Raw genomic sequence first — 24,932 nt, 5'->3', positions numbered from 1 at the left:
ATTTTCTTGTAAACTCACCAAGATCAGAACTGATAAGAACATAAATATGCCTCTAGGGCTCATTTCTTCCTTTTGGCTTGAAGGAGAGCCAGAAACATCTGACAGAACAGTACATTGAGAGCCACGGGAAGAATTTGGGGTTTTAGCTCTGTGTAGGGATGGCAGAAGCTGTCTCTAGCTCTAAAGGTTTCAGCCAACACAAATAATGCATGGATTAGAGCTCCTTATCATTGTTACCCTTTATTAGACCAATATGCTCATGAAAATTCAAAATCCCTTCCTAGGAACACTTTAAATTACCAAAGCATGAGCATCTTCTCACTGTTTTTGAATAGGAACCAAGGAATGCTAAACTACAGAGTAATTCCCATGCAGTGGATGGATAAGAGCCTGGTTAGTTCTGTGTCAATGTAAGAAAAATACATGGTTATTTCTGTGTTTGTAGTGCTGCAAATTCATTGTGACTTCCCTAACCCTACATCCCAGTAATTTGCATTGCTGATTTTTATCAATTAAACCATAGAACTGCATAAGACGTTCCAAATATTTTTGTACCTCTTGTTAAAGCTATTACATTTTTCATAGGTACTTGGCTAAACTATGCAATAGTTAGTGTAGGTTTCTCTTTTTAATAAAAAGCTTAATTACTTATTTTTCTCTAGAGGTTATTACAAAAAACTTTCTGTTAAGTGCTGAATTTTACAATCTAATAAATGGATATTATGCCATGTAAACAAGCTGTATAAATATATATACAGAGACAAACCTTTTACAGGGACTTTTTTAACAAAAGAAAAACTTTCACAGAAGTGGTATTCTCAGGAAATAATTATAATTTGCACAGTATAATGCACAAGCATATTGTTAGATATGAATTTACTGTCAGCAGGTTGTGTATTTGAGGTATTATGCTTTGCTCAAGACAAAACCCACAAAATATTGACTGACTTTTGTTGCTACAAAAATCCAGTTGCCAGGCCAGAAAGAACTGCTGACATCAGATCAATCTGATGAGAAGTCCTTTAACTGCCCACTATCTGCCCCCTTTAACTGCCCCCTTTAACTATCTTTTTATCTAGTCCTAGAAAAAAAAAAAAAAAAAAGCTTTCTGTCAGTCAGATAGATGCCATTCATGGTCCTGATCCAGCACAACTCTGTGTTTACCAGGTACCAGGCTGATGGTGAGAACAAACAGGGGTTTAATTAGTATCAAAGCTTAGGGGAGAAAGAGAATAAAAACGTAGTAAAAAACTGTAGTAATATAAATTTCTGTTAGGCCTGATGGAATTTGCTGCCTCAGTGGAAAACGTTTTTGAGGCTGGGTTTTCTTTCCTTCAGCGTGTGTAGGTCTTGATGATCTTAAGGGTCTCTTCCAGCCTAAATTACTCTATGACTCGGACTCAATGATGTTACGAACATGGAAAACTCACTGTTGCAGCTGGAAATAATTCCTCTGGCATGTGTGCTCGCTGCCTCGTGCAGCCGGGGCCGGTTTCTGTGACAAAACCCAGACACGACTCAGTGACAGCGAGTCGTATCTTGACTGTGCTTCACTCAAAGTAAAGAGAGAAAAGTCCCTACAAACAATCAAATGTAAGAAATGCAACTGGATTCAGCTGAAGATTCTCTAACTGCCCTTTCACATCAGCTGCTTTTTTAACTACGGGTAGCAAGAAATGATGACTGACGCGAGGCAACGGTTACTACCCTTCACGGCATGAAGCCAAAGCTACCTTCAGTAAAACAACTTAAAAATGCCTCTGTAAAACCTCAAATGCTAAAAGACTAACTGTAGCACACAGATTACAAAATTAGAAATGTTAGCAGAACAAGACATGGATACTGATTACAATTATGAATTATTACAAATAGATGATTGGTTTCTCGGACTTTCCTGGGAGTTCAGCCTACTTACTAAACACTTTCAGGAAAGGTTACCACATCAAGCATGAAGATGCCTTCCTAGCAGCAACGCCCCACAGAACAGTGGGATAAATGCTGCATCAGCAGAGTATTTCCTTGTAAAAGGTAACATTCTGCTATTCAGTGGAGCCATCCTGCCTCCATCAACAGTAATTTTCAGACAAATTACTGGTAACTCACCTAACGTCATGAGAGATTCAAACTTGATTCTTCACTTTCAAGACTGAAACCACGTAATTTTAAGCAGCCCAGCTAAGTCCTGCAATGAATGAAGGACCATCTCTCCACTTACAGAAGTGAAAACATGAGCACTTGCAGTCCAGCTGCCATGTTGCTTGTCTTCATAATCATGGCAGCTTCCTGCGTGTCAGAAAGATGCCTTCTTTATTCCCTCTTCGAGTGATTTTCCAGTCCTAGGATACTCGTAAAACATATATTTATCAACTATAGATCAAAAACCTAATTGTTTTGATTCTCTTTAATTAGGATGAGGACAGACCACGATTCATATCACCCCTGCTGTCTACATGGGCAGTGATGCATGGTATCAGAGACTCTGACCAGCCATAAATGCAATGTATGGGAGTGTGTGAACAACTGGTGTGGTTTGCTAGATTTATTTCTTTAAACAAAGATGCTGCAGACTTGGGCATAATGATTTCAAGTATGGGAATAAGGAGAGTTCCAGTCAACTCGCTTGCAGGACAAGACAAAAAGGACTCATAGGTCTGGAAAGTGAGATGTAATATTGCAATCTTGGAAAGCAGAAATGCACAGAGCTGGTAACTGCATAAATTGTATGCAGCAAATAGCAGATGCTTGAGCATTTCACACCCAACCAAACCCTGGCTGCTAAGGTGAATTGGACATGTTGCACATGCATTTCACTCTGTAGCCTTTTCAAATGCAGGTCAAAGTGGTCTGGAAAATGCATAGACTTTCATTTCACAGATCATTATTTTACTACAGATATTAGCACTCTCATAGTGCTAACTACACTTCCAAAGAACTATCTTTTACGTATTAGCTATGGATGAAATAATTGCTACCAGGAATGATTTAAATGGTTAGAGCCTCCCTAATAGGAGGGATAAATGGTAACTCAGCTACTTTCAATGCAAATCTCTGCTTCCAAGGACTATTAAGTCACTGTGAAGACCATAAGCATGTACACTTGGAGCTTCTTTTAGTTGGATGGCTTTGCTACCATCATGCCTAAATCTCAACTCCAGTTCATACTTTGTTTGGTGTTTTTTTTTTTTTTGTTCTTTTTCTTTTGATAAAAGGAGATTATTACTACAGGTGTCTAAATTTTGATCTTTACCTTCTAAAGAAAAAAAAAAAAAAAAAAAAGGCAGTTATAATAAAGTGCTCTAAATGTGTTCTTAACAGTTAGTAAGAAATGTAAGAAATGATAATTTGGAAATCAGAATATCCTAGAGGCCCTTTCTCCATCCACAGTGTTTTTTATAAATTCACTTTTGCTTCCAGAGCAAGCATTCAGCTTCTTTGTTAGTATAACGATCCTTGGTCTTCTCTCCCCAAACTTAGACAATATGAACTAAGAAATATGTTTTATGAAATGTAAGTATTAACAGTATCAATGGATTTTAAGTTGTGATTACGTACCGCTTACAGTAACACTATCTCTCATAACAAAGTACATGTATGTCTATTCAGTATCCTGAAAATCAAATGTTCTCTCTTTGTTTGACAAGAACAATCCAGTTTGCTGCCAAGTGACTTGGAAGTTTTTCTAATGCATAATCCCCTTTTATATCCTTTATTGTTTATGAACTCAGAGACAAAATATCTGCATTATCTTAAATAAACTATGTAAAATGTATTTCAAAAAGTTTCTTCAGTCAAAAAGTAGCAAATCATTGTATGTATTTTCCATATTTGTATAGGTTTCATTATATTCTCATTCTAAGTTACTCTTAAGTCTCTTTCATATTAAAAAATGAACTACACACCTATCATGCAAAATGTAAAGAAGTATGTTCAACTAGTTCAAATTAGATATACAGTAAAAATACACTTCCAAAGAAATATCATTTCCATTTTTGTTCATGTTTTTAACAGAATTTCAGACTAATACATCAAATGTGGAACTGTACAAGTATGTGAAGAAACATTAGGATTGCAGTAGTAAAAAAATGTACAGCATTCAAAACCAACAAGCTCTAAACAACCAAACAATACCACAGGATTGAAACAATCATGGGGACAACATAGGTCATTGGAGCCAGTGAGTGAATCCTAATGTACCTACATAAAGACCCTACATAGAATATTGTCTCTTATTTATATGCAAAATCCCTGATTTGATTAAACCAGACAATTATCTAATTGTCTCTTATAGGTTTCAGATAATATTAACACTAGAGTATTCCCCTTCATAAATTTCAGTTATTTGAAAAGGCAATATTAAGAGTTGTTTTGAAAGGTATTTCCATCCACGTGGATTCAGGTAGTTAAAATACAAGATCACAAATAAGAACCATCCGCTACATTTGCTGTAACACTTCAAGATTCTGATTTTTAAAACTGCTTACAGGTTAATACACAGGGTTTCTAATTATAGGCTGTATCCTTTTAACATTGGACCAACATTGCCTTTTAAATCAAGAAGAGATACAGCAAAGCATGTCAAAAAAATAAAATCTCCAAGGTAGCTGACAATGAGCAAAACATTACATACAGCAGAATCTGTGTCTGAATGTCTGTGAAAGGCAGATACATACTCTTACAGTCCACTAACCAGTACAATTGACTTATTAGACATTTATAATACGAGGAAAAAATGTCTTGGATGTATCTGTAAAGGCTATTAATTAAACCTGAACTCGTTTTTTCAAATGCTTCATCATCGTGAATAAACGTAAAGAACTATGCTAGTCTATTGGTTTTGGAGACCAGAGCGTAATCTCTTTCACAGATCTAAGCTAGTTATGATTTTTCATACTATCTTGCTTTTCAGATAACTCACCTGTATTTTTTTAAGCAGAAGTGTGGAAAAAAAGGTTAATAAATGACCTAATTATGTCAGCATTTCTATCCCACAGTCCTCATTCTCTGAGATCTCTCACTGAGCTGAAAAGAAATTTGGCTTGCATGAGAATGGCAAATTTTCAGTTGAGAAAGCTGAATAAATATAGCGCTTTTAAAACCAAAACATTGTTACCAAAAAGTCTGGCCTAATAAATTATCTTCAGTGCTCTGAAAAGGGCAAAGAACGCAAATCTTGGCACATATCTTGCTGTTTATTTGGAAAATCTTTAAGCAATTTTGATCCAATGGGAATGACAGATTAGCTTTAGAGAGCTAGCCACATACAACCTAGAGTTTGACTGAAAAAAAATGATTGTAACAGGTTTGAAAAGGAACAACCATATGCATGTTATGTACCACTCAAATCTATAAAACTACTGGGCAAACAGCATAGTGTATACTCGTTCTTATACATATTTAAACTTTGCTGAGGTATTTCTTTAATTACAGGAAAAGCATCTTTAAAAACAATAGGAAAAAGAACTCAAAAGATGAATTATATTTTGCACTTTTTTTTTTTTTCTGGAGAAGGAATTCAGTTCTATTGAAAGATCCGTAATAGTTAAAGGAATATCCACTTTTTTAGTATTGATAATATTCTTCCTTGGTTTTCTATTCCCTCAAAGCATTACAAAAAATGTAAGGCTGTGACTCTGTAAGACATAATTTTGCCTCATTTTTGCCCACCAATATTGTAAAATAACCTGAAATACTTCTGTCTTCTTCCTAGGGAGAGTATTACCCAGTGTTCACCTCTGTAGTAAACCATTTCTGGCCACACGGCTGTCGGATACCTAGCTTGTCTCCTCCATGAAATAGGACAAGCTATCTCTTGCACAAAAGCAAGATTGTTTTCGTAAATGCTGGCTGAAGTCGTTTCTTTCACACAACACAATTAAGTATATTTTGCCTGTTTTAACTTTAACATTATCTGATAATTTCTATCTGCAACTAACAGGTTTTTTTTTCTCTATACTGAATAGACCTAGACGGTTGTACGGGGTGGACTTCTCACCCATACAGACTTCAGGAACAAGAGAAATTGTATACATCATATTTAGAGTTTATCCTAGGCAGATACCGTGTTTGAAGTGCAATTTTCTAATCCTTTTAAATACAATCAGCCTATCTTGATTGTGAAGCTCATGTTAAATGTAACTGCAGCCATTACCAAGTAGTTTCCATAAGTGGTTTTATTACTGGTTAGATTTTACAAATTCTGGTATTCGAACAGACTTTGACCTTAAAATTCTAAAACAACAAAGCAACCAATGAAAGGCTTAGGACTATTCAAAGTAACAAACTCTTGACATTTTTGCCCTGGTCATAAATATACAGAGAGAAAAAGAGAAGTGGACATGGAATCCAAAGTATGTAGATAAAACAGTATATAAGGCACATGGCAGTCTTTGAAAATACAGAAGCTTTAGCCAACTTAAATTAATTGCTGTTTCCCTTGCTCAGTCCACAAAACTGTACAGTTACACAAATGTTGTGTTGCAATAGATCTTCCAAGTTATTCTTCAGTCCACACTCCATAATACCAGAACACTACATTTCCTTCTTTTTTTTTTCTTTTTTTTTTTTTTTTTTTTTTAGGAGAGATCCTAATTGTGGTTAGTCAGTTGCTCAAAGCCTCTATTAAAATACACTTGGAATTTCAACTAAGAATAATTTCTTTTTTAAAGAAATTATTAAGAAAGAGTCATCAGAAAAGGTTTGTAAGAGTTGTCTGTGAAGGACTTCGAGATTCATGAACCTCAAGACTTCCGGGCACTGACGTCAAGACAGATGTCACAGTAGGCATGGTAGGATTAGTCAAGTCCGTTAAAGTAGTGGGAGTGCTGGATGGACTCATGGAGGCATTGGATATTTCTGATGCAGGACCTGATGGGGTCCCTGCTTGGAGTGTTGAATCTGAAGTCTTATCCACCCCTGTGTTTTCTTGACGTAAGAGGTTCCGTCTGAATTTGGCTCGAGCATTTTGAAACCAAACCTGAAATAGTTTAATATAACAGGGTAGCATTTAAAGAGCTGCAGTGTTTAGAAAAGCAAAAGCAAACTCACAAATTCATCAAAGCTTGAACTGGTGAAGATGTTTTATGGTAACATGTTAAAAAAGTAGCCCCAGTCATGAAAAGTGTCCTCTGCATGCCTGTGAAGCATTCCTCTTTCCCTCTCCTGCAATTCTCTGTGTAAACAGTCTGCTTGGGACAGGAGGGGAGTCATTCAGTGCAGGCTGTGTATAAAGATGCCTACAAATTTGGCGGCCCCTGAGAATCCTCAACTGCCCTCACTCCCAGAAGTACTTGTCACGACGAGATATAAATCAAGCATCTGATGAACATATACTAGCGAGTTTCAGCACCCTGGTATCTCAGGTCCATCTCCCATTGTGTGCAGAAGGCGACACAGCACAGCACCCTGCCTTCCTGCGGGCTCAGAGGGCTCCCTTGGGAACTTTCTCATGTCTTGTCTCAGCAGTGCTCTCACTTTTCAAAAAAGACTGGCCCTCTTTCTTACTCTTCTTTCTCAAATGATTCAGCTCCTATGCCAGTCTCATTTTACATTTTTTCAGTCCTGGAATGACGTTGGAAAAAGAGGCTCAAATGGTATTAAAAGCCCATAGTGCATTAAAAAATGTAATTTCAGAAGAAATGATAGCTGCATACCGCAATAATGTTTCCATGATTTCTACTTCTTGCATTATTTATTATCTAACTAGTCTCTAACTAATCATAGGACAAAAGCTATGACTACTGCTTTTTCAGTTAAATTTCAGTTTAGGTCCAAGCTAAAAATGTTCTCTACTGTTTACAGGATTTGTTTAAAGATGCAATATTTTTCTGACCTATTTGAAAATAGATATAATAAAATTTATTTGTGAAACTTGTATGAACTGTAGGTACAGAATATTACTCAGATTAAATTTGAAAATGCCATTAATACCCTGTGTTCAACCTGCTATATGGTGATGCCAGCTCATTTTGCTGATACAACGAGCTGAAATTTCACTGTGCTTTCTTATCAGAAGGCCTTCTGACATTGTTACGTTCTTTACAATTGACTCAATCCTGATCCAACTGCTCTCACGTTGACCTGTTATAAGGGATAGGACCGAATCTTTCCATTCCAGGTGCAATGAACTTCATCATCTCTGTATTTGTCAGAGAAAGGAGCTGAGTCAAAGTACCTGCCCAGCCTCAGTCCATCAGATTTCTCCTCTGTGGCCCATACAGGGAAAGTGAGTGTGCAGAGCTCACGAGGCTGCTGTGTGGTCACAGCATCCTTTACAGAAATCCTGACCTCTAGCTCTGAACCTGCACAGCCCCTGCCGCAGGATCCACTTCAGGCCAGGCTGCCGGCGGCGGAGTGGCACGGAAATGCGATGCAGTCCTGTGAAGTCTCCTCTTTCCCCTCAACTTGCCAGCTGCAGTTAGAATTGGTGAAGATGTCTCAAACCATTTTTCCTCTGACTGGCTTTCTTCTCATCTATGGATGGTCCAGCCCCGAGTTCCCCCTATTGAGCACTCCTCCTTTTCCTCTGGAAAGCTTTCTCTCCCAGCCAAGGGTCTGTAAGCACACACACTCTCTCTTACACTCTCTCCTGGGAATGCCACAAGGAAATGATCCTCAGGCACAAATTCTAGCAGTGGCCATGGGAGCTGCATTCATTACTCACATCCCTACAGGTCCTTGTTTCAGTTTATGTTGGTGCTCCCCTATTAAAACATGTTGTTTAAAGGGTATATATTGGTTTCATATACACAAAGAAAACAGAAACCTTCTCCTAAACTAGCACTGCAAAAGTATATTAATTATTTTATAACACAGTCCATTATAATGGTAAACCTGTGATGTGATCAAAACTGAAAAAAAAAAAAAAACTATTGTGGTATTTTTGCCTGAAACATTTAAAGCCAGTGTCTTCCCCTCACATGACTGTTCATCCAGAGCCCTGCAAGAAGGGAGTGGTGGAAGTGTCTGTGCATGCTTCTGAGCAAGGTGAGGAGCCTCGTGTGCCAGGCGTGCAGGTGAAGCAAATTAGTTTGTTCTGGGCATTCGAGCTACAAAGTCTCAAGTGCCAATTAGTAGGAATGGTAGAAAACAGCAATTTTAACACTTTTGGGATTAGTTTACCTTTCAGTAAGAGATAATTATATTTGTCCCACAAAGGAAGAAATTTGGCTTCAATTTTTTAATATATACCTTCTAGAAATTGTAAAAAGAATCATATATATGAAGTTTAAGTTTAGAGACTGCCACTGTTGACATGTTCCATAGTTACAGCATAATTAAAACAGACAAAACCTCAAGTTCAGTTGAGATATTGTCAAGGTTAATCAGCTGATGGCTACAGAGCTCTCTAAAGTTGTCCACTAGTAAATATTTGTAATATTACTGAAAAGGCATCTAAATATTTGTTGACTGAAATTCAGAAAATGCCATGTTTTGTGGTAGAAATGAATAACAAAATAATTATTGCAATAGTGATATTCTGGTATGCACTGAAGATATGACAGTATTTAGCAAAGACTTAATGTTGAAGAGTAATGAAAGAATTAAAACTATTGTTTTCTGAGTTGCAGGAATGCCAACTTGATTTGCTACTGCCCTGTGTCGTCGCGAATAGCTGTGCAAACGAGCGTGCAAGAGCCAGGGCAGCTGTCCCGTGCATAATGGCGGTAGTGCTCTATGTGCACACTGGCAATTCGGGCCCTGCACCTGTAACAGTATTACATTCAAGTAAAGAAATAATAACCCAAATATACATAACTGAAAGAATTGTTCCAGAAGGACTTATCTCACATCAATTACACAATTAGGAATCTGGTCTTCAGCACTGAGGAATAAAGAAATTCATTGGGAAGTACATAGTGTTTTTCTGTCCAACTGTATCATTATAGGGCTGAGCTGTTTCAAACCAAATGGGGAAAATATGGACCAAAACTCCCACTGAGAAATAAAAGCAGCCATGAGACCCACTGACACTACCACATTCAGGGGAGCCGAGCCGCCTGCCTGGAGCTGGGCAGCTCAGCAGCTAGGCAGGGTCGTTCTGCAGTTAAAATATTATCCTATCTCTTCAGAGATCTGCACAGCTAATTCATCTCTCTCTGTCTCCATTTTCTGACTGTAAAATAGGAATAAAATAACATCTCCATAAGATAGGGAAGTATTGAAAGTAAATATTCTAAATGTTGTAAAGAATTGAGATACCATCATGAATGAGGCCTTGTTATCTAAGATAATTTTATTTTTTGTTTGTAACACCTCCATTGTTGCAACTGTTGTATACTGTCTGTGTGAATAGCTTACACTAGAAACAAATTTTTAAACACAATTTTGCTAATTCACACATCTACCTGGAGACATTACTTACTAACTTTACTTACTAACAACAGGAGAAACAAAAATGTAAAGGATGTTTCACCACACAGCAAACCGTGTTTACTCACTGCAGGCACCTTCTGAGTATTTTGTTTTGATTATTAAACATACAGTTGAAAGAGAACTATAGGATATTTCATGAACGAAGGTTTGGTAAATAGTCTTCAGTATGCTATCCTAAAGCAAATCTTTGCCAAAGGGTAGTGCAGGATACTCACACGTGACTGAGAAAATTTTTGTGCTTGTTGACTGCTGGAAACCGAATTAGCAAAGTCCAAATGCACGCAGGAAAACCTTTGTAGGATTTTCATATCAACATTACTGGGGAGTGATTCAAGAAAGGATAAGCAGTGTACAAGACACCCACTGAAAAACAATGGTTCATGTTCCTAAACTGCTTTTGCCATGGATAATCATTTTCCACACTCTTGGTTAGAGAAGAGGTACATAGCAATAGCTAGCAAACCGTATATTCTTAGGGCTACCTCTACTTCCACCTTCACTTTCTAAACTCACAAAAAAGAAAGATCGATTCCCAAAAGCGTAACATTTACACCAATTAGTTAGCTCACAATTAGCTGGTCACTTTAATTATGAATGATAGCTTACAATAATGGACTTGTCCTCCCCAGCTGCAGTACAAGGTGTATATCAAATTGCACATATAAAGCTAAATGGAAATGGAAAAATATAAAGATAGGGAGTAAAAAAATAAATAGGCTTACTGTAACTCTGATGTCATTACTTAAGGAAAATATTCTGCATTACAAAGCCACTGAAGGAAATGTAATTTTTGAAGCAGTATGTTACATTTCCCTGTCATTCCACTTCTGGACATGGGTAGCTGATGACTAGTTGTATATAAAGCCAAAACAGAAGTCAGGTCTTCCAAGTCCAGTATCACAGATCATTATGAAGATGGCCAAACTCCCTGCTCATCTACAAGCCACTCTCATGACATGTTATATGGGACTGCCTTTATAGCAGTGGCACTATAGCCATTTCCTAAAACACTAGGAACTCCTCTGCATGTTTAGAAAGCCCACTGGTTTCAGAATAAAGGATTTTGTCTTTCTCCTCAACTGCTACCTTATATTTTCTATTCCACTATATTCTGTTCATGATAGATAAAGAATCATTATCTTTCGTCAGCTGAACTGAGACCTAAACACACAAAAATACAAGCGCTTACAGACATGCCTAGTAACAAGATAGGGAAAGCAGAAAATTTCTTACTGCTGAAATGTGTGCATATACATCTGGGAGTCCATACGCCTTCAGCATGTGAGACAGCCTAATACTAACGATGCTTGTTTAGATCAATAGTGTCAGTGAATTACTTCATGTTCAATAAATGACACAGATGGAATGCCAACCTTTCTGGCACAAAAGAATTAACAAGTGACACTATCTCAGTAACCAACATCATGAAGAGTTTTCCCCAGCAAGAAGCAACCTCGAAACTTGCATGGGTGAACTTCAGCGTTCGAAAAATTCCCTCTGCAGTTTCAGAAGCACACATTATTTTCTCTCACAGGTTAGAAATAAACCAACTGGGCACAAAGGTTCTACAATCCAAAAAGCAAGTTTGTTTCTTAAAGCCCAAATAAATTTTCAGTGGAGTAGAGAATGCTCGTAACAGACAGAAAAACTCAAGCAATACTATGCAAAGTATCACTCCGAGTCATTTTCTTGAAGTGCCTCCAACAGCACCATCCTCTGTGTGCAATCCTCAACACCAACTATTACCTTGCGCCACTCTTCAGCTAAAGGAGCCCAGAGATAAAGAAGCATTTAACTGTGGAAGTAAAAGAAGTGAAACACCAATTACCAAAACCATGAAAAAAGTTTTGTAGAATTGTAAAGGATTGCCACAAAAAAGAGAAAGCATTGTGCACCTTAAAACTAGAGGATGCAGTGTACTTAACGTGGAAACAGAAGTGATCAAGAAACTGAAAGAGAGGCTGAAGAGAGACATGGAATCCAGCTTTAGGGAGAAGAAATACATTATAAAAGGAAGGAACAGAGAAAAAGACTTGGAAAAAATTTGGAAGGACAAGCTCATTGGATGAAAAGAGAACAGATATGGAAGTCAAAGTTGGTGCAGGCTGAGAAAAAAAAAAAAAAAAAAAAAAAACAGAAGGAAGACTAAGAGAGAGGTGTTTTCTACGCACCAATCTAATTTCTTCATGCACTATGTGAAATTTCTCAGATAATTCAGGTGTGAGTGCACTGGTAACAGAGTAGATATCACTAAAGTGTGTAAACTCTGATTAGAAAATGAGGAAGTGCTGAAATAATGATAGTTAAATGCAGAAAATCCTTTCTTCCACACTCATAGATAAAAGGGATCTGCTATGAGAGGCACCGTGTCAAGTGCTAGGATGTGCACCAGTTATAGAGGAGGAATCTGTGCCACTGCAAATCAGCTTCACAAAAACAAACAAAATCCAGCTATGATGGACGTGGCCAAGAGAAGGAATTACATACAGCTTTTCATTAGCAGTTTTACTAGGAAGCCTACAAACCTTTATTCCTTCTTCAGTTATGTGTAAACACTACAAGATCCACAATTCTCCAGTGAATTCATTTTTTTTCAATGTTTTTGTTTACTGCCCTCCACTTGCCTATGAGTTTATGAGAGCTGTCCACATTGCTTTCCCAGGTGCCTGAGCCCTAGCTTTCTCGACGAAGCCCACAAACCAGTTTTTTCTACTATTAAAGATCCATTTAAAGATTTCAGTAATAGATTTTGGAATGTCATGCCTCCTATATGCCCACATTTATCTCTAGTTATAGTTACTGAATAAGTGCCATTAAAATTCACTTCCTGAATCTGAGCTATAAATTAGAATGGAGCTAAGCCGACTAATATTCTTACCTTTCCTTGCCATAATAATTCAAATGGAGTGTATACCCTTGAAGCAAGAAAAATCAAGCTTTCAGAGAAAAGGTACTTGCAAAATGCAGTCGCCTTTCATTCTAAGTTACTTTACTATGACTAAAAAAATAAATTTAATTTTTCAAAGATTATGTCCACTTACATTGCGAAATAAAAGACATCCTCCCCGTCCTGATAAAATAATAAATTACTGCTGATTACTCACGAAGAAAACCATTCCTTGCAATTTCTAAATTAAGAGCTCTCTATTTACATTAACTAATTTTTTTTTTTCTTGCAGCAGATCAGAAGCTAAAACATGCACCAGAATTGTCTAACTTCAGGAAAACAAATAGCACCCCATGCCTTCACAACTGTCATTAAAAATTAAAACCCAAGTGATCTGCTTTTGGGAAGCTGAAATGAAATAACTTTTCTCATACTTTCTAGAATGTAACTGATGTCTCACAGAAGGTATGAATGATTATGAAAAGCTTGAAGACTAGTAAGATCCACAGCATTTCAAATACAAAATTGATGTTTTGGTACAAAAGACTGTTTTTCTTACCTGAAGAACTCTTTTGGTCAGGCCGGTTTTCTGAGCTAGCTGTTTCAAGTCCTTGGCATCAGGATTGTGGTTAATAGCAAAGTATGACTTCATTGTCCGCAACTGGTGGTGTTTGAATGATGTCCTCATGCGCTTTGTTTTCTGATTGCTGGGGTATTGCTGGTCTCTATCCAGGTGGTCACCATCGTTTTCATTGCAGCTTAAAGCTTAAGGCAACAAGAGGAAAAGGCGTGTAAACCTATTGCTCTGTGACCAACATTGTTTGCAGTTCATCTGAGAGCAGCAATTAAAATAACATACCATGGCACGTATTGTACTGGTACAAATCCTACTTGCCTTCCCCTCCATTTCTGCATCTTCTATTTTTCCCTTACAATAACCAGTCTGCAAGGACCCTCACCTGCCTCTTTATGGCTTTTAAAATGTCAGGTCTGTTTCCTTTTTTCTTTCCTCCATCTCCGCACAGCCTTTCCTCCACTTTCTGCTTGTAGGACAGTAGCTGTCCTCAACTCTGTAAAGTGTTTTAACGTACTTTGTATCACTATAAATTGTGTTGTAATGTACAAAGAAAGCTGTACAATAGAGCCCACTTAAATCTCGATGGAACAGACCAGTTAAAATTATAATTATTTCCTCCATCAAACTAAACCCTGTAGAGTACAAGAGAGACCATTAAATGAAACACTATAAAAGAAATAAAGTTTGTGGGTACCAGACAGCAAATTATGACTATAATTTGACTAGCTCAAGAAATAAAGCTGTTAATACAATATATCAGCAACACACCAAATGAAAAAAAAAATACACTTTTTTTTTATTATTTATATTTACATTTCATTTGTAAGCATTTGAAAATACTACTTTGAATGACTGATTCTGTTATATTCTTTTGAAATCACTGAATGAGACTGACTGACACATTTGCATAAATCAACTGCAAAGCCTGCAAAAGACGTCTGTGACCAAGGAAAATTGTAATAATTATCAAATTATATTAAATGTTGAATGCCAAACAAAATAGTCTCAAATACCAAAAGTAGTTTTTAATTTACATGTGCATAAAGTAAACCATAGAAAAACTCTTAAAATAACATTAAGGACCAAGCTTAAATTCACTAAAAATAATATCATGGATATAACTGAAAATTAGCTCTAATAAGCTGCCATTAATTTATTTTTTCTGCTCCAGTATCTGAAACTCCTTTTTAATTTCCTGTAAGATGTTGATTAAAAGTAATCAAAAATCACTGCTATCTCTGTTCTACATTGCATGCAAAAACCAAAACAAAACAAAACGACAAATGTATTTTAAAATGTGAGTTATTGGTGAATTTCATAAGCACATAAACAGATTTGTTTTCAGTTATCCATTACCACTGATTCATTTCAACTGAGTACATCTCATGGACATGTATCTCTTTGTAATCATACTTTAAATTCATACTGTCTAGGAGAGTTTTTCAGCCCTGTTGAATACATTCAATTTCTGAAAGGCATGCATTAAAACCACTATTTAAAAAATAAAATAAAACAAAATGCACGTACTCATGTGGAAATATGCATACAGATACACTAAAAAGCAGTTTTGCAGCATGTGCAGTGGTTGCTTTGCAAATTTCACCTTTTCAAAAACTTTAAAAGATGTGGCACAACATAGAGCAAGGCCTGCAAAACTTCAGCTGTGAGACCAAAAGCAGGCTTGTTTAATAGATCGGTAAAAAGTGTCTGAAGCCTCAAACATCTTGGTGAGTTTCTGTACCCCTACAATTCAAAAAACAGCCAGTATAAATGTGCTGGACATATAAATGTGTGCGCATGTATGTGCATGTGTATACATTTCTATAAATCCTTTGCAGACCTAACTTTCTTGTGCCAAATTCCAGTAATAAGAAGCATTTCTGCTTGTTGTCGTGATGTATGGAAAGACTGGAAGCACCTCAATTTAAAAGGTGTAAGACACACAAAAGGAGACAGTAAAAATGCAGCATTAATGGAGCTGGACAGAATGTAGCAAAGTCTTTTTCTGGTTTAAGAACTCAGATCTAGTTGCCAAACTGGGGTGACCCCACAAGCTCCAGTCTCCTCCAGAGCTACAGTTCTCCCTCTAAATAATACTGGGAAGAATAACTGAAACTGTATTTCTTATAGCAAAAGGTATTATGGAAATGTAAAACAACACAGTACTTGGTCTTAAAACATACAGAACTGTAGACATTAGAAATGGAAAAGACCTCTGTGTGTTGTCTTAAATGCTCTCAAACCCTCCCAGAAATAACAGGGCAAAGAGTTAGGAGGAAGTGCATCAAAATAGCCGTCAGAAGGGCTGAGACCTGTTCGTGTTAACATGCAGCAAAACAAACCCTAGGGCCGCAAGTAGCTGGATTTTAACCTGTTCTACAGAGAATGAGATACAATCAGGATCCAAGGAAATAAAACTAATTCTAAATCCTCCCAGAAGGGAAGGAGGGGATCTGCTTTTCATCAACTGGACAATGAACAATTTGCTCTTTCAGTTTCTTATAATTTTACCCCCAATCTTCTAAATAAAAATAATATTGAGATGACAGTGAATATGTACCATTCAAGACCAGCAAACCATTGTCCTTTTCTAGGAAGAAAGTTACAAAACAGACTTTGAAAGTGCATGAGGGTGTCTGCTCTTCCTTGTCTTGCCCAAGTGCTTTGAGCACCCGCAGCATCCCCCAGCCTGACCTAACCCTCCTCGCTAGCGCCACTTCCCCTCTCCTGTTTGTTTCTGGTACCTGGCACCATCTCCAGAATTTGGTTTTACCAATCTGGCATTACGTGCATCTCCTGCCCAGCCTGAGGTGTCCATGGGCACTGCAGGCACAGAGACAGAAGTGTGGAGACCTTAGGAGTGAAGGAGTTTCTGCAAGGGCCATCCTGGTGTAAGACTGGCACCGTACGTGCCCCTCGCTCGGTGCTGTGGTTTCCAGGCACTTCCCCCTGGTCCTTCGTGGTGTCCCTGCACATCTCCTAGAGGAATTGCTCAACCACCCAGACTTAGGATTTCCATGCAGTTGCAGCATCTAGGACTCCTGCTGGGAGTTCAGAAATACAACTGGTAACATTCCAGTCAGAGGAGCCTTAAATTAACTAACGCTTCATTCCTATGTTGTGATAAAGCAAATTCTGAAGTGGTGCCAAGTATCTTTCCTGACCCTAGGCCATCTCTGAGGCCCTGCTGCCTTTCCCCCGGTCCCCACACCCAGGCCATCGCCCTGCCGTCCATCCGCTGCTCTCCCCAGAGGTGACCCCTCGCAGCCCCCCCGGCACCACGACACAAGCGTCCCTTCGGCCTCGAGAGGAAGCCCACAGAGAGCATCGCCAGGAGCTGCCTCTCGCTCCCTCACATTAAAACATTGTGCTTCGGTGCCGGTGACCAAAATATCCTCTGCAGAATAACGTGTAAAACCGTCTCTAAAAACAGCAACGCGAGCACGAAGCGGGATGCGCCGTTATCCTTGTGCAAAGCCTGCAGGCAGGAGGGAGCCGGGGGCACTGCCCCGCGCCCAGCCCGCGGATCCCCCACGTCGGGGCCGCGGCACCGGAGGGGCTGGGGGCGAGGAGTTTCCTCCGGGGGGGGAACTTTTGTTCTTAGCGGCTCGCGTTTGACACGTTACATTACCCCAAAAGAAAGCAAACTAATCCCGGCCCGGGAAGCACGCTGAGACACGAGGCGCGTTCGGCGCTCTCCGCCCGCAGCGCCCCTGGGTGCGGGGCCGGCCCCGCTCCCACCCGCGGCCGCCTGCAGGGGGGCGGGGGGGGCCGGCCGGGAGCGCAGAGCGGAGCCCGGAGCCGCAGGGGGGTGGCTCGGCACCGGGACCGAGCTGCGGCCGGGGGCAGGAGGGGGCGCGGCGGACACCCGGACCCCGCTCCCAACCGGGATTAGGGGGGGACCTCACGGCCCACCACCCCCGCTGCTCCCGGGGCGCTGCTGGGGACGGGGGCAGCCCGTCCGTCCGTCCATCCGTCCGTCCGTCTGTCCGCACAAAGGGGCCGCAGCGGGGCTCTGCGGGGTCCCCTCCTCGGAGCTGGGGGCTGCGGCTCGGAGCGGGGCCGGGAGCGGTGCCCCCCAGGAACTTCCCGTCCCGGGGGGAGAGGGAGAAGGGAGCTCGCCGGAGCTTCCCCGGGTTTCTCAGGAGAAAACTCCTGGCAAAGCTGCTCGTGGGGCCAGCCCCCACCCGGCCCCGCTGCCGGAGCCGGGGCGGCGGGGCCGGGACCGGGAGCAGGAGCGGGACCGGAGCAGCGCCCCGCAGCGGCCCGGCCCCAGAGAGCCGCAGCCCGGCCGGGCCCCGCCGCCCGTGCGGGAGGGAGCGCCCTATAACGCCCCTATAGCGCCCCTATAACGCCTCCGCCGCCTGCCCGGCCCCGGGCGTGGGGAGCTCCCGCTGCCCCGAGCCTGCTCAGCACTTCTAGCGTTTGCAAGGAGATTTTCCTGTCTTCTTATCAAAGGCAGACTGGATAGATAGGAATAAAGTACAGCGGGCTGTGGGAGGTTTGGGGTCTAATCCACAAAGGGAGTATTCAGAATTCTTTACAGGTGCTTCTGTGTTCAGCAAGCTTTCAGCCATTGATTTACTGACCTAAAAAAAAAACAACATCAAAATCCAGTCCAACAAGTGAAAGAAGAAATTACGATCACAGGAACACACTTTAAGAAAAAACAAAGAGAGAGAGGGAAAAAAATCTTTTTGAAGTTTCGGCATCCTTCTAAGCTATTTTCCACTTGTCAGGCTCTATCCACATCCAAAACCCATCATCCCTGTGCAAACGGAGTCTCGTTTAGGCAGAAAAAAGAGCCAGTCCAATTCATGTCGCAGATGAGTGTTTGCTGCTATTTACAAAATAATTCCTGTCCCTGCTCTGGCCGCATCTCCGGGTCCCCCTTTTCCCACCACCTCTGGTGAAGATTTATTTACATGAAGCTTGCTACACAAAGTGCCAGCCCCGAGTACCCTCAGAGGACAACATCGTGCATTTCTCGGGAGGAAACGAAAAGTTCCATTAAAAATAGAGAGAAACTATCACACTTCTAAACGCCTTCCTTTTAGAAGACAGAAATTAGAAAGCTTTGCAAGAATTTGCTCGTTTGTGAGATTTAAAATCAACAGACAACCCGGTCTGATTTCCAGGATCAATTACACTTATTACCATATAAATTAATCGATTATCGGTTTAGCAAATATTAAGCAGACAAATAGTTTAAGCGAAGAAGCCAAAAGCTCCTCGCGGAAGATCTCTGCAGCATCATTTACAGGGTCTAGCCCCAAATTCCAAGAGCAAACTCGGAGGGCAATTATTTTGGAAACGAATTCTTCAAAAAGCGGCTAAGGACGGCGTGGTTAGGAAGTCGGGGAGCACCAAGACTTTCTGGGGCTGTGCTCCCACCCGGGACAGATGCCGCTGCCTCGCTTTACAGGTCCTTTGAATGGGAACATCTGCCCCGCACGGGGAGGCGGCAGAAGGCCGCCTGGATCGCAGCCCCCCGGAGAGGAAGCGTTTTTAAGCGGGGGAGCCGCTGCCGCCTGCGTGTGCGGGACCTCGCAGGGACAACGCCAGGCGCACCTTTCAGCAGCCTTCACCCCTGGGACGGCCCCGGGTTTTTGCGCCGTTCCCAAATCGCTGCTGAAGGCAGCGGTGGGTGGCAGCCCCGTCCCGAGGTGCGCTTGCCTTCTCCTGGCTGTTTTCAGCGCCACCCGCTCGCTTCGGGCGCCGCCGTCCCTGCCCCAGGCGGCAGCAGCCTCACCCTGCGGCCTCCCCGCGCCCCCCTGAGCCCCCCGGAGTCCCCCGAGCCCCCCGGCCCAGGCCGGGAGCTGCCCCGGCTCCCACCCCGACAGCGCCGCGGCCGGCCCCGGGCAGCTCGAGGGGGCAGCCCGACGGCGGGGGCACGGCCCCGGGGGCCCCCCCCGGGCGGCGCTCCCCAGAGACAGCGGGCCCCGCACGGGGCGGCCTTCGGGGCCCCGGGAAGGCAGGAGACCGCCCCGGTTCCTTTCCCTGCAAAGTTCCGGAGCCGCCGTGGGGAGGCCGGACGAGGAAACTCCTCGGGGAGCGGGCAGCTGAGGGCAGAGCTCGGGGCACGGCTCCCCCCGGCAGGGCCGGTGCCGGCGATGGGCAGCGAGCGGCGGCGCTCAGCCCAGCCGGCCCCGTCCCAGCCGCGCAGCCCCAGCCCCAGCCGCAGCCACCTGCCCCCCGCTGCCCCCCGGGGACGGCCGCTTTTCGGCCCCCTGCCCCCCGAGCCGGAGGTGCGGGAGCTGGAGAGAAGGGCAGAACGCTTCGCCCATCAGCAGCCTCGGAGGGTGTAGCTACTAAAGAAAATTCACAGCTCTCTGAAGTGCTAACTTCCAATCTCTGGTTTCCAGATTTTATTTCAGGCTCCACTCCCCCCTCTCCCCCTCCTTAACCAGATGACCTCGCTTCAAAACATTTTATTTCCAGCTGAAGTGAAAAATGCTAACATATTAGCTTCTGTAATTGCAGTTTGACAGCACTTGATCTCAATAATTATGCTGCAGCTAAACTATTATTAACGGTTTAAGCTAAAATAAACGGAAATCCCCCTTTGGAAGTGAACAAAAACAAACCGTCGGAATTGTTCTTGGGGGAAGATGGGGTCTCTTACCTGCGTTGTACGCTGCCAGGTCTGCCCCAGGCCCCGGGCTCTTCCTTTTCCTGGGTCTCCCCTTCTGGACAGTCCCCACGCCGTTGTAATAAGGCAGTCCCAAAGTACTGGCAGAGCCCGCTCCCAGTGCTGGGCCCTTCCCAGCGGCTACATCCGAGTGATTGAAATGCACCTGGTACTCCCCCTGGATGAGAGTCTCGAAATGGAGGCGGCAGTACACCAGATTGTCCTTCATGCCAAAGTGGTCGCCGGTGGTCAGCATCTTGTTGCAGGTGGTGCAAGTGAAGCAGTTTAAGTGATATACCAAATCCCTGGCCCTCATGACCATTTCGGAGGCAGAAATCCCCAGGTGACACCTCGCGCATCTCTGCACCGAAAACCTCCTGCAAAACACAAGGGCCCGAGGAGACGGTGAGGGGCGCTGGGCGGCCCGCGGAGGGGGTCTGCGGGCCGGGACACGATGCCGGGCCGCTGCCGGGAGGGCGGCAGGACCTGGGGGGCTCGGCCCCGCTCCCCCCGCGGCCGCCGGACCCCGGGCTGCGGCAGGGAGCCGCAGGGAGCCGCGCAGACCCCCGACCCCCGCCCCGTCCGCAGCTCCCCGGCGGGACCCGCGTGGGGCCGGGCTGCTCCGCTCCGCTCCCGGCCGCCCGCTGAGGGGCCTCGGGCTCCCACAGCAGCCTGGGGGATGCGCCCGGCCCCGGCCGGGAGGCTCCGCGATCCCGCGGTCCCCCCTCATCCCCCCCGCGGCTCTCCGGACGGCTTTGGGCTGTACCTGTAGTAATCCTCCTTGCAGTAAATGCTGCCGTCCTTGCTGAAGCAGGTGAGCTCGGACTCCAGGTTGAGCTTGCACTCGCAGCACTTGAGGCAGCGCATGTGCCACTGCTTGTCCACGGCCAGCAGGTAGTAGCGGTCCGAGATCTTCCCCCCGCAGCCGGCGCACAGGGCAGCGCGGTCACTGCTGATGGACGGCATGCTCTGCTGGGAGAACAACCGCGGGCCGTTAGCGAGAGCCAGCGGCTGCTGCACGGCTCAGCCCCCCCGGCCAGCCCGGCTCCAGCCCGGCTCCTGCCCTGCCCGGCCCCGCTCCGCGGCCGGGGGGCTCCGGGGCGGCCGGCCCCGGGGAGGGTGGGGGACGGGCCGAAAGCGGCCGGGGCTGGGGGGGGTGGGGGGGCCGGCTGAGAGCCAGGCTTTCTCGCTCCGTTTTTTTCCTTTTGTGAATTTGCCGGTCCCAGATCAAGAAAAGATGCTCCTCGCTAAACAGGCGCAATCATCAGAGCGGGGAAAATCGCAGACAGTTAATTCTAAAATTTCCCGTTACGGATACACGGAGAGCGCCTGCATAGTCAATGCCCCGTGAGTGCGGGTCTGGGTGTGTATTTTCCTAGCTATAAAATTCCGAGTGAATTACGATCAAACCCCCCAGCAGCCGCACAGGCGCAGCTCTCTGAGAGCTGCTCCCCAACAAACCGCGTCCCAGCCTGCCCCGACCCAGGGCACCGCAGGGATCGGGAAACAACTGCCGAGGAGACGAGCACCACTGGGGCTGAGGCGCAGAACGCTTTGTCAGAAAAACGAAATAGTGGGGAAAAAAAGAGAGGAAAAACAACAGAGTGCTTTAGATTATGCTGGGATAAACTTGGAAGCAATAAAACTAAATGTAACCCCTATATAATTTAATAGTTTAGTGTCAAATCACAATCCAATCGAAACCCCCTGCAAAAAAACAAATACATACATTTTCTGTCAACTCCTACCAAAAAAAAAAAAAAAAAAAGAAAAAAGAAAGAAAGAAAGAAAGAAAATAAAAAGAAAATAAAGAGAAAAAGACTATCGGAAACCGTTTAAGCGCGGTCGTGTATTTTACCCAACACCCTCAACCTAAACCCAAGCCCAAAGTCAGGACAAGAGGCTCGGAGTGGAGCAGTGTTTGTGGCAGACCTGGCACTGCGCTGCTGTCCACTTCGTCCCAAACTTGTCAGCATGGCACTGCTCGAGGCCAGCCCGCACGTTGGTGCTGGGGCCAGAGCTGCCGTCCTGCAGACGTGCCGGAGCCGCAGAGCTCCCACTCGGGGCGGGGGGAAGCCGCGTGTTTACTTTTACCTCCTCTAGAGCCTTAAGTCCTTGCGCAAAGCAAGGAGAGGGAAGACAGCTAACGGGAAGAACTGAAAGAAAATGAAGCTGTGTTTCCAGCACATGCTGACGGATTACTTTCATCCAGCACTTGCAGAGATCACCAACCCCCAGCACTACGAGCACTACTGTTTGCACGACAGCATTTCCACTACCAGCAGTACGTACAAATAAAATTATGGCACTAGAGCGGTATGGGAGCCACACAAGTCCACTGGTAGCTTAGGTCTTTAAGGCAGTAACTGAACTCTGATTAGGGATCGTTTTATAACCAAAGTAGTTCTTTATAAATCCACTTTAAACAAAACACGATTTTTTCTGCTTTACCAGTAACAAAAATATTCTGATATCCAGAAATGGCATTTAAGGATCTAGTATCCTATCCCACTGCTCATTCTATACACGTGTGCATGCAAATAATTTCTATGTAGATATATAAAGGTATCATGACACAGAATTACTCCAGGAAAGATAACTTGATGTTGTTTAATTTTACACAGAAATATTAACTTTTCCAAAGAAAACCCAAACTGCTTTGATTAGAAATCACATTCAGCCCTTCTAGCTGAAAGGCTTATTTTCAGCCAGTATTTCAGGATTAAATAATCTCACTGTCACTTTTAAGTAAATTTCTCCATAGCATTTAGAGAAGTAACACCTATTGTTGAAGTTTTAAAAACCAAGCACAGATATCTTTCTTGCACATGCCCATATCAGCTTAAAAGACAGCATTACCAAAATATGGGATCATTTCTGCCCAGAATTATCGTTTCTTAACCAAAAAAAAACAAACCAAAACAAAAACAGTACACAGAAAATGTTGATTCAGTTAATACACTTCAGAAATCTCTTCCACTTCGCTGGCTTAACTCTGCTTTGAAAGATTCATCTTTTTATTATCTAAATGTATTAAAATACAAGTACTGCGCGTTAGCAGACATAAGATAAAAGTGGTAAAGTTACAAAAATTTGCATCCGTCTGTCTCCCTGAAACACATCCTCTAAATCCGTTTGCCTTGTTTGCAAATCCAGTGTTCACGTATCTTTCTATTACGAAAAAAATCATAATTTAAAGATGCTCGAGTTTTAGTTTTCCTTTTATTATTATTATTATTATTTTTTTTTTACTTAGTGCTATAACAACTACCTCAGCGTGGACATCCCACCTGAAAAACAACACCGAATCGGATTCTTTGTTGTTTGTGTTTCCATTCCGCAGAGAAAAATCTCGCTGTGCCAGAGCGTTATCTGTATAAAAGCATACTTTGCCTCTCCCTAAAAACTTTAGAAGGCCGGCCGGGCTGGGGGAAGGGAAGGCGTTCTTGGACGCTACCAAAAGGCTGGTCTAGCTTTCTGTTTTCTCGCAAGAGCAGCACCGCTCCTTTCACCCAAGCGTTACTATTACTATGCATATTATTAATAATTAACAGTTTCATGCCTTTCCCCGTGGTTTTACTCGACCTTTTGCGGGTGTCTTTATTCTTATTTTTCTTCCGATTTAGTATTTTGCATACGTTTCCCCCCGACCTGCTATTTTAAAGGAAAAGCTGTATTTTTGAGGGGTTCGTTACGTTTAGGGGGTTGAATGACTCCCACTCCTTCGCCTCCTACCGTTTCGGTCTCTCCCCTGTCTATAGCCGAGCTGATGGCCGGTGCTTCGCTTTTGGTTCTGCGATCCATCTCGTCGATGACCCCGTGCATCTCCGAGCCGGACAGGCTGTGGAAAAGCATCGCTGAGGAAGCGGAGGAGGAGGCCCCGAGTTGCTGCTGCTGCTGACAGTTGTCGGGGTCCCTGCAGGAGCCCAGAACTTGCATTAAGCGGAGCCCTCCCCCATGCATCTAGCACGGCCGCCCCGTCTCTCCTCGGGCTCGGGGCTCTCCCCCCGGCGGAGCTCTCCGGAGCGCGGCGCAGGCTCGGGTCCGGGGTCCCGCGGGGTCGGGGAGCAGCAGAGGCGGGCGGAGGGGACGAGGGAGCGGGGACCGGCGGCGCTGGGAGCTCCGGGCTGGGCTCTAGGCTGCTGCGCGGCCCCGGCGCATCCCTCTGGGAGGCTTCTTCAGTGCGGGGCTCATCGCCCCAGGTGCGGTCCCAGGCTTTACGCTCCGGCCCAGCCGGCGGAAGGCTGGGCAGGCTTACGGTGGGGAGGGATTAATAAATAATAGGAATGCATTTAAAAAAAAATAAAATTAAACCATCTTCGGCGAGAAACGATAAAAAAAATAAGGAGGACGAGCCCCTACATCGCAGTGTGCGGGGTGTGCAGGAGGCGGGCGGGGAGGGGAGGCTGCAGCGGGCGGAGGGCAGGCTGGCGCTGCGGGGCCGGGCCGGGTGCCCCCCGCACGCA

General features: G+C 43.7%; 1 protein-coding gene across 1 annotated transcript; it reads right to left on the bottom strand.

Moving 5' to 3' along the window:
• Positions 1-6,685: 6,685 nt before the first annotated feature.
• Positions 6,686-24,429, bottom strand: LHX2 (LIM homeobox 2; the record flags this gene model as incomplete). The annotated part of the gene is made up of 5 exons (XM_084298975.1): positions 6,686-6,973; positions 13,818-14,023; positions 20,461-20,843; positions 21,233-21,435; positions 24,202-24,429. The coding sequence occupies 5 exons, from the start codon at positions 24,427-24,429 to the stop codon at positions 6,686-6,688; spliced, it is 1,308 nt and encodes a 435-aa protein (XP_084155101.1).
• Between the last annotated feature and the right edge of the window lie 503 nt (positions 24,430-24,932).

This window comes from Netta rufina, assembly GCF_964035555.1.
Source record: "Netta rufina genome assembly, chromosome: 20".
NCBI lineage: Eukaryota > Metazoa > Chordata > Aves > Anseriformes > Anatidae > Netta > Netta rufina.
The sequence above is the reverse complement of the archived record's forward strand: the minus strand, read 5'-3'. Positions and strand labels throughout refer to the sequence as shown.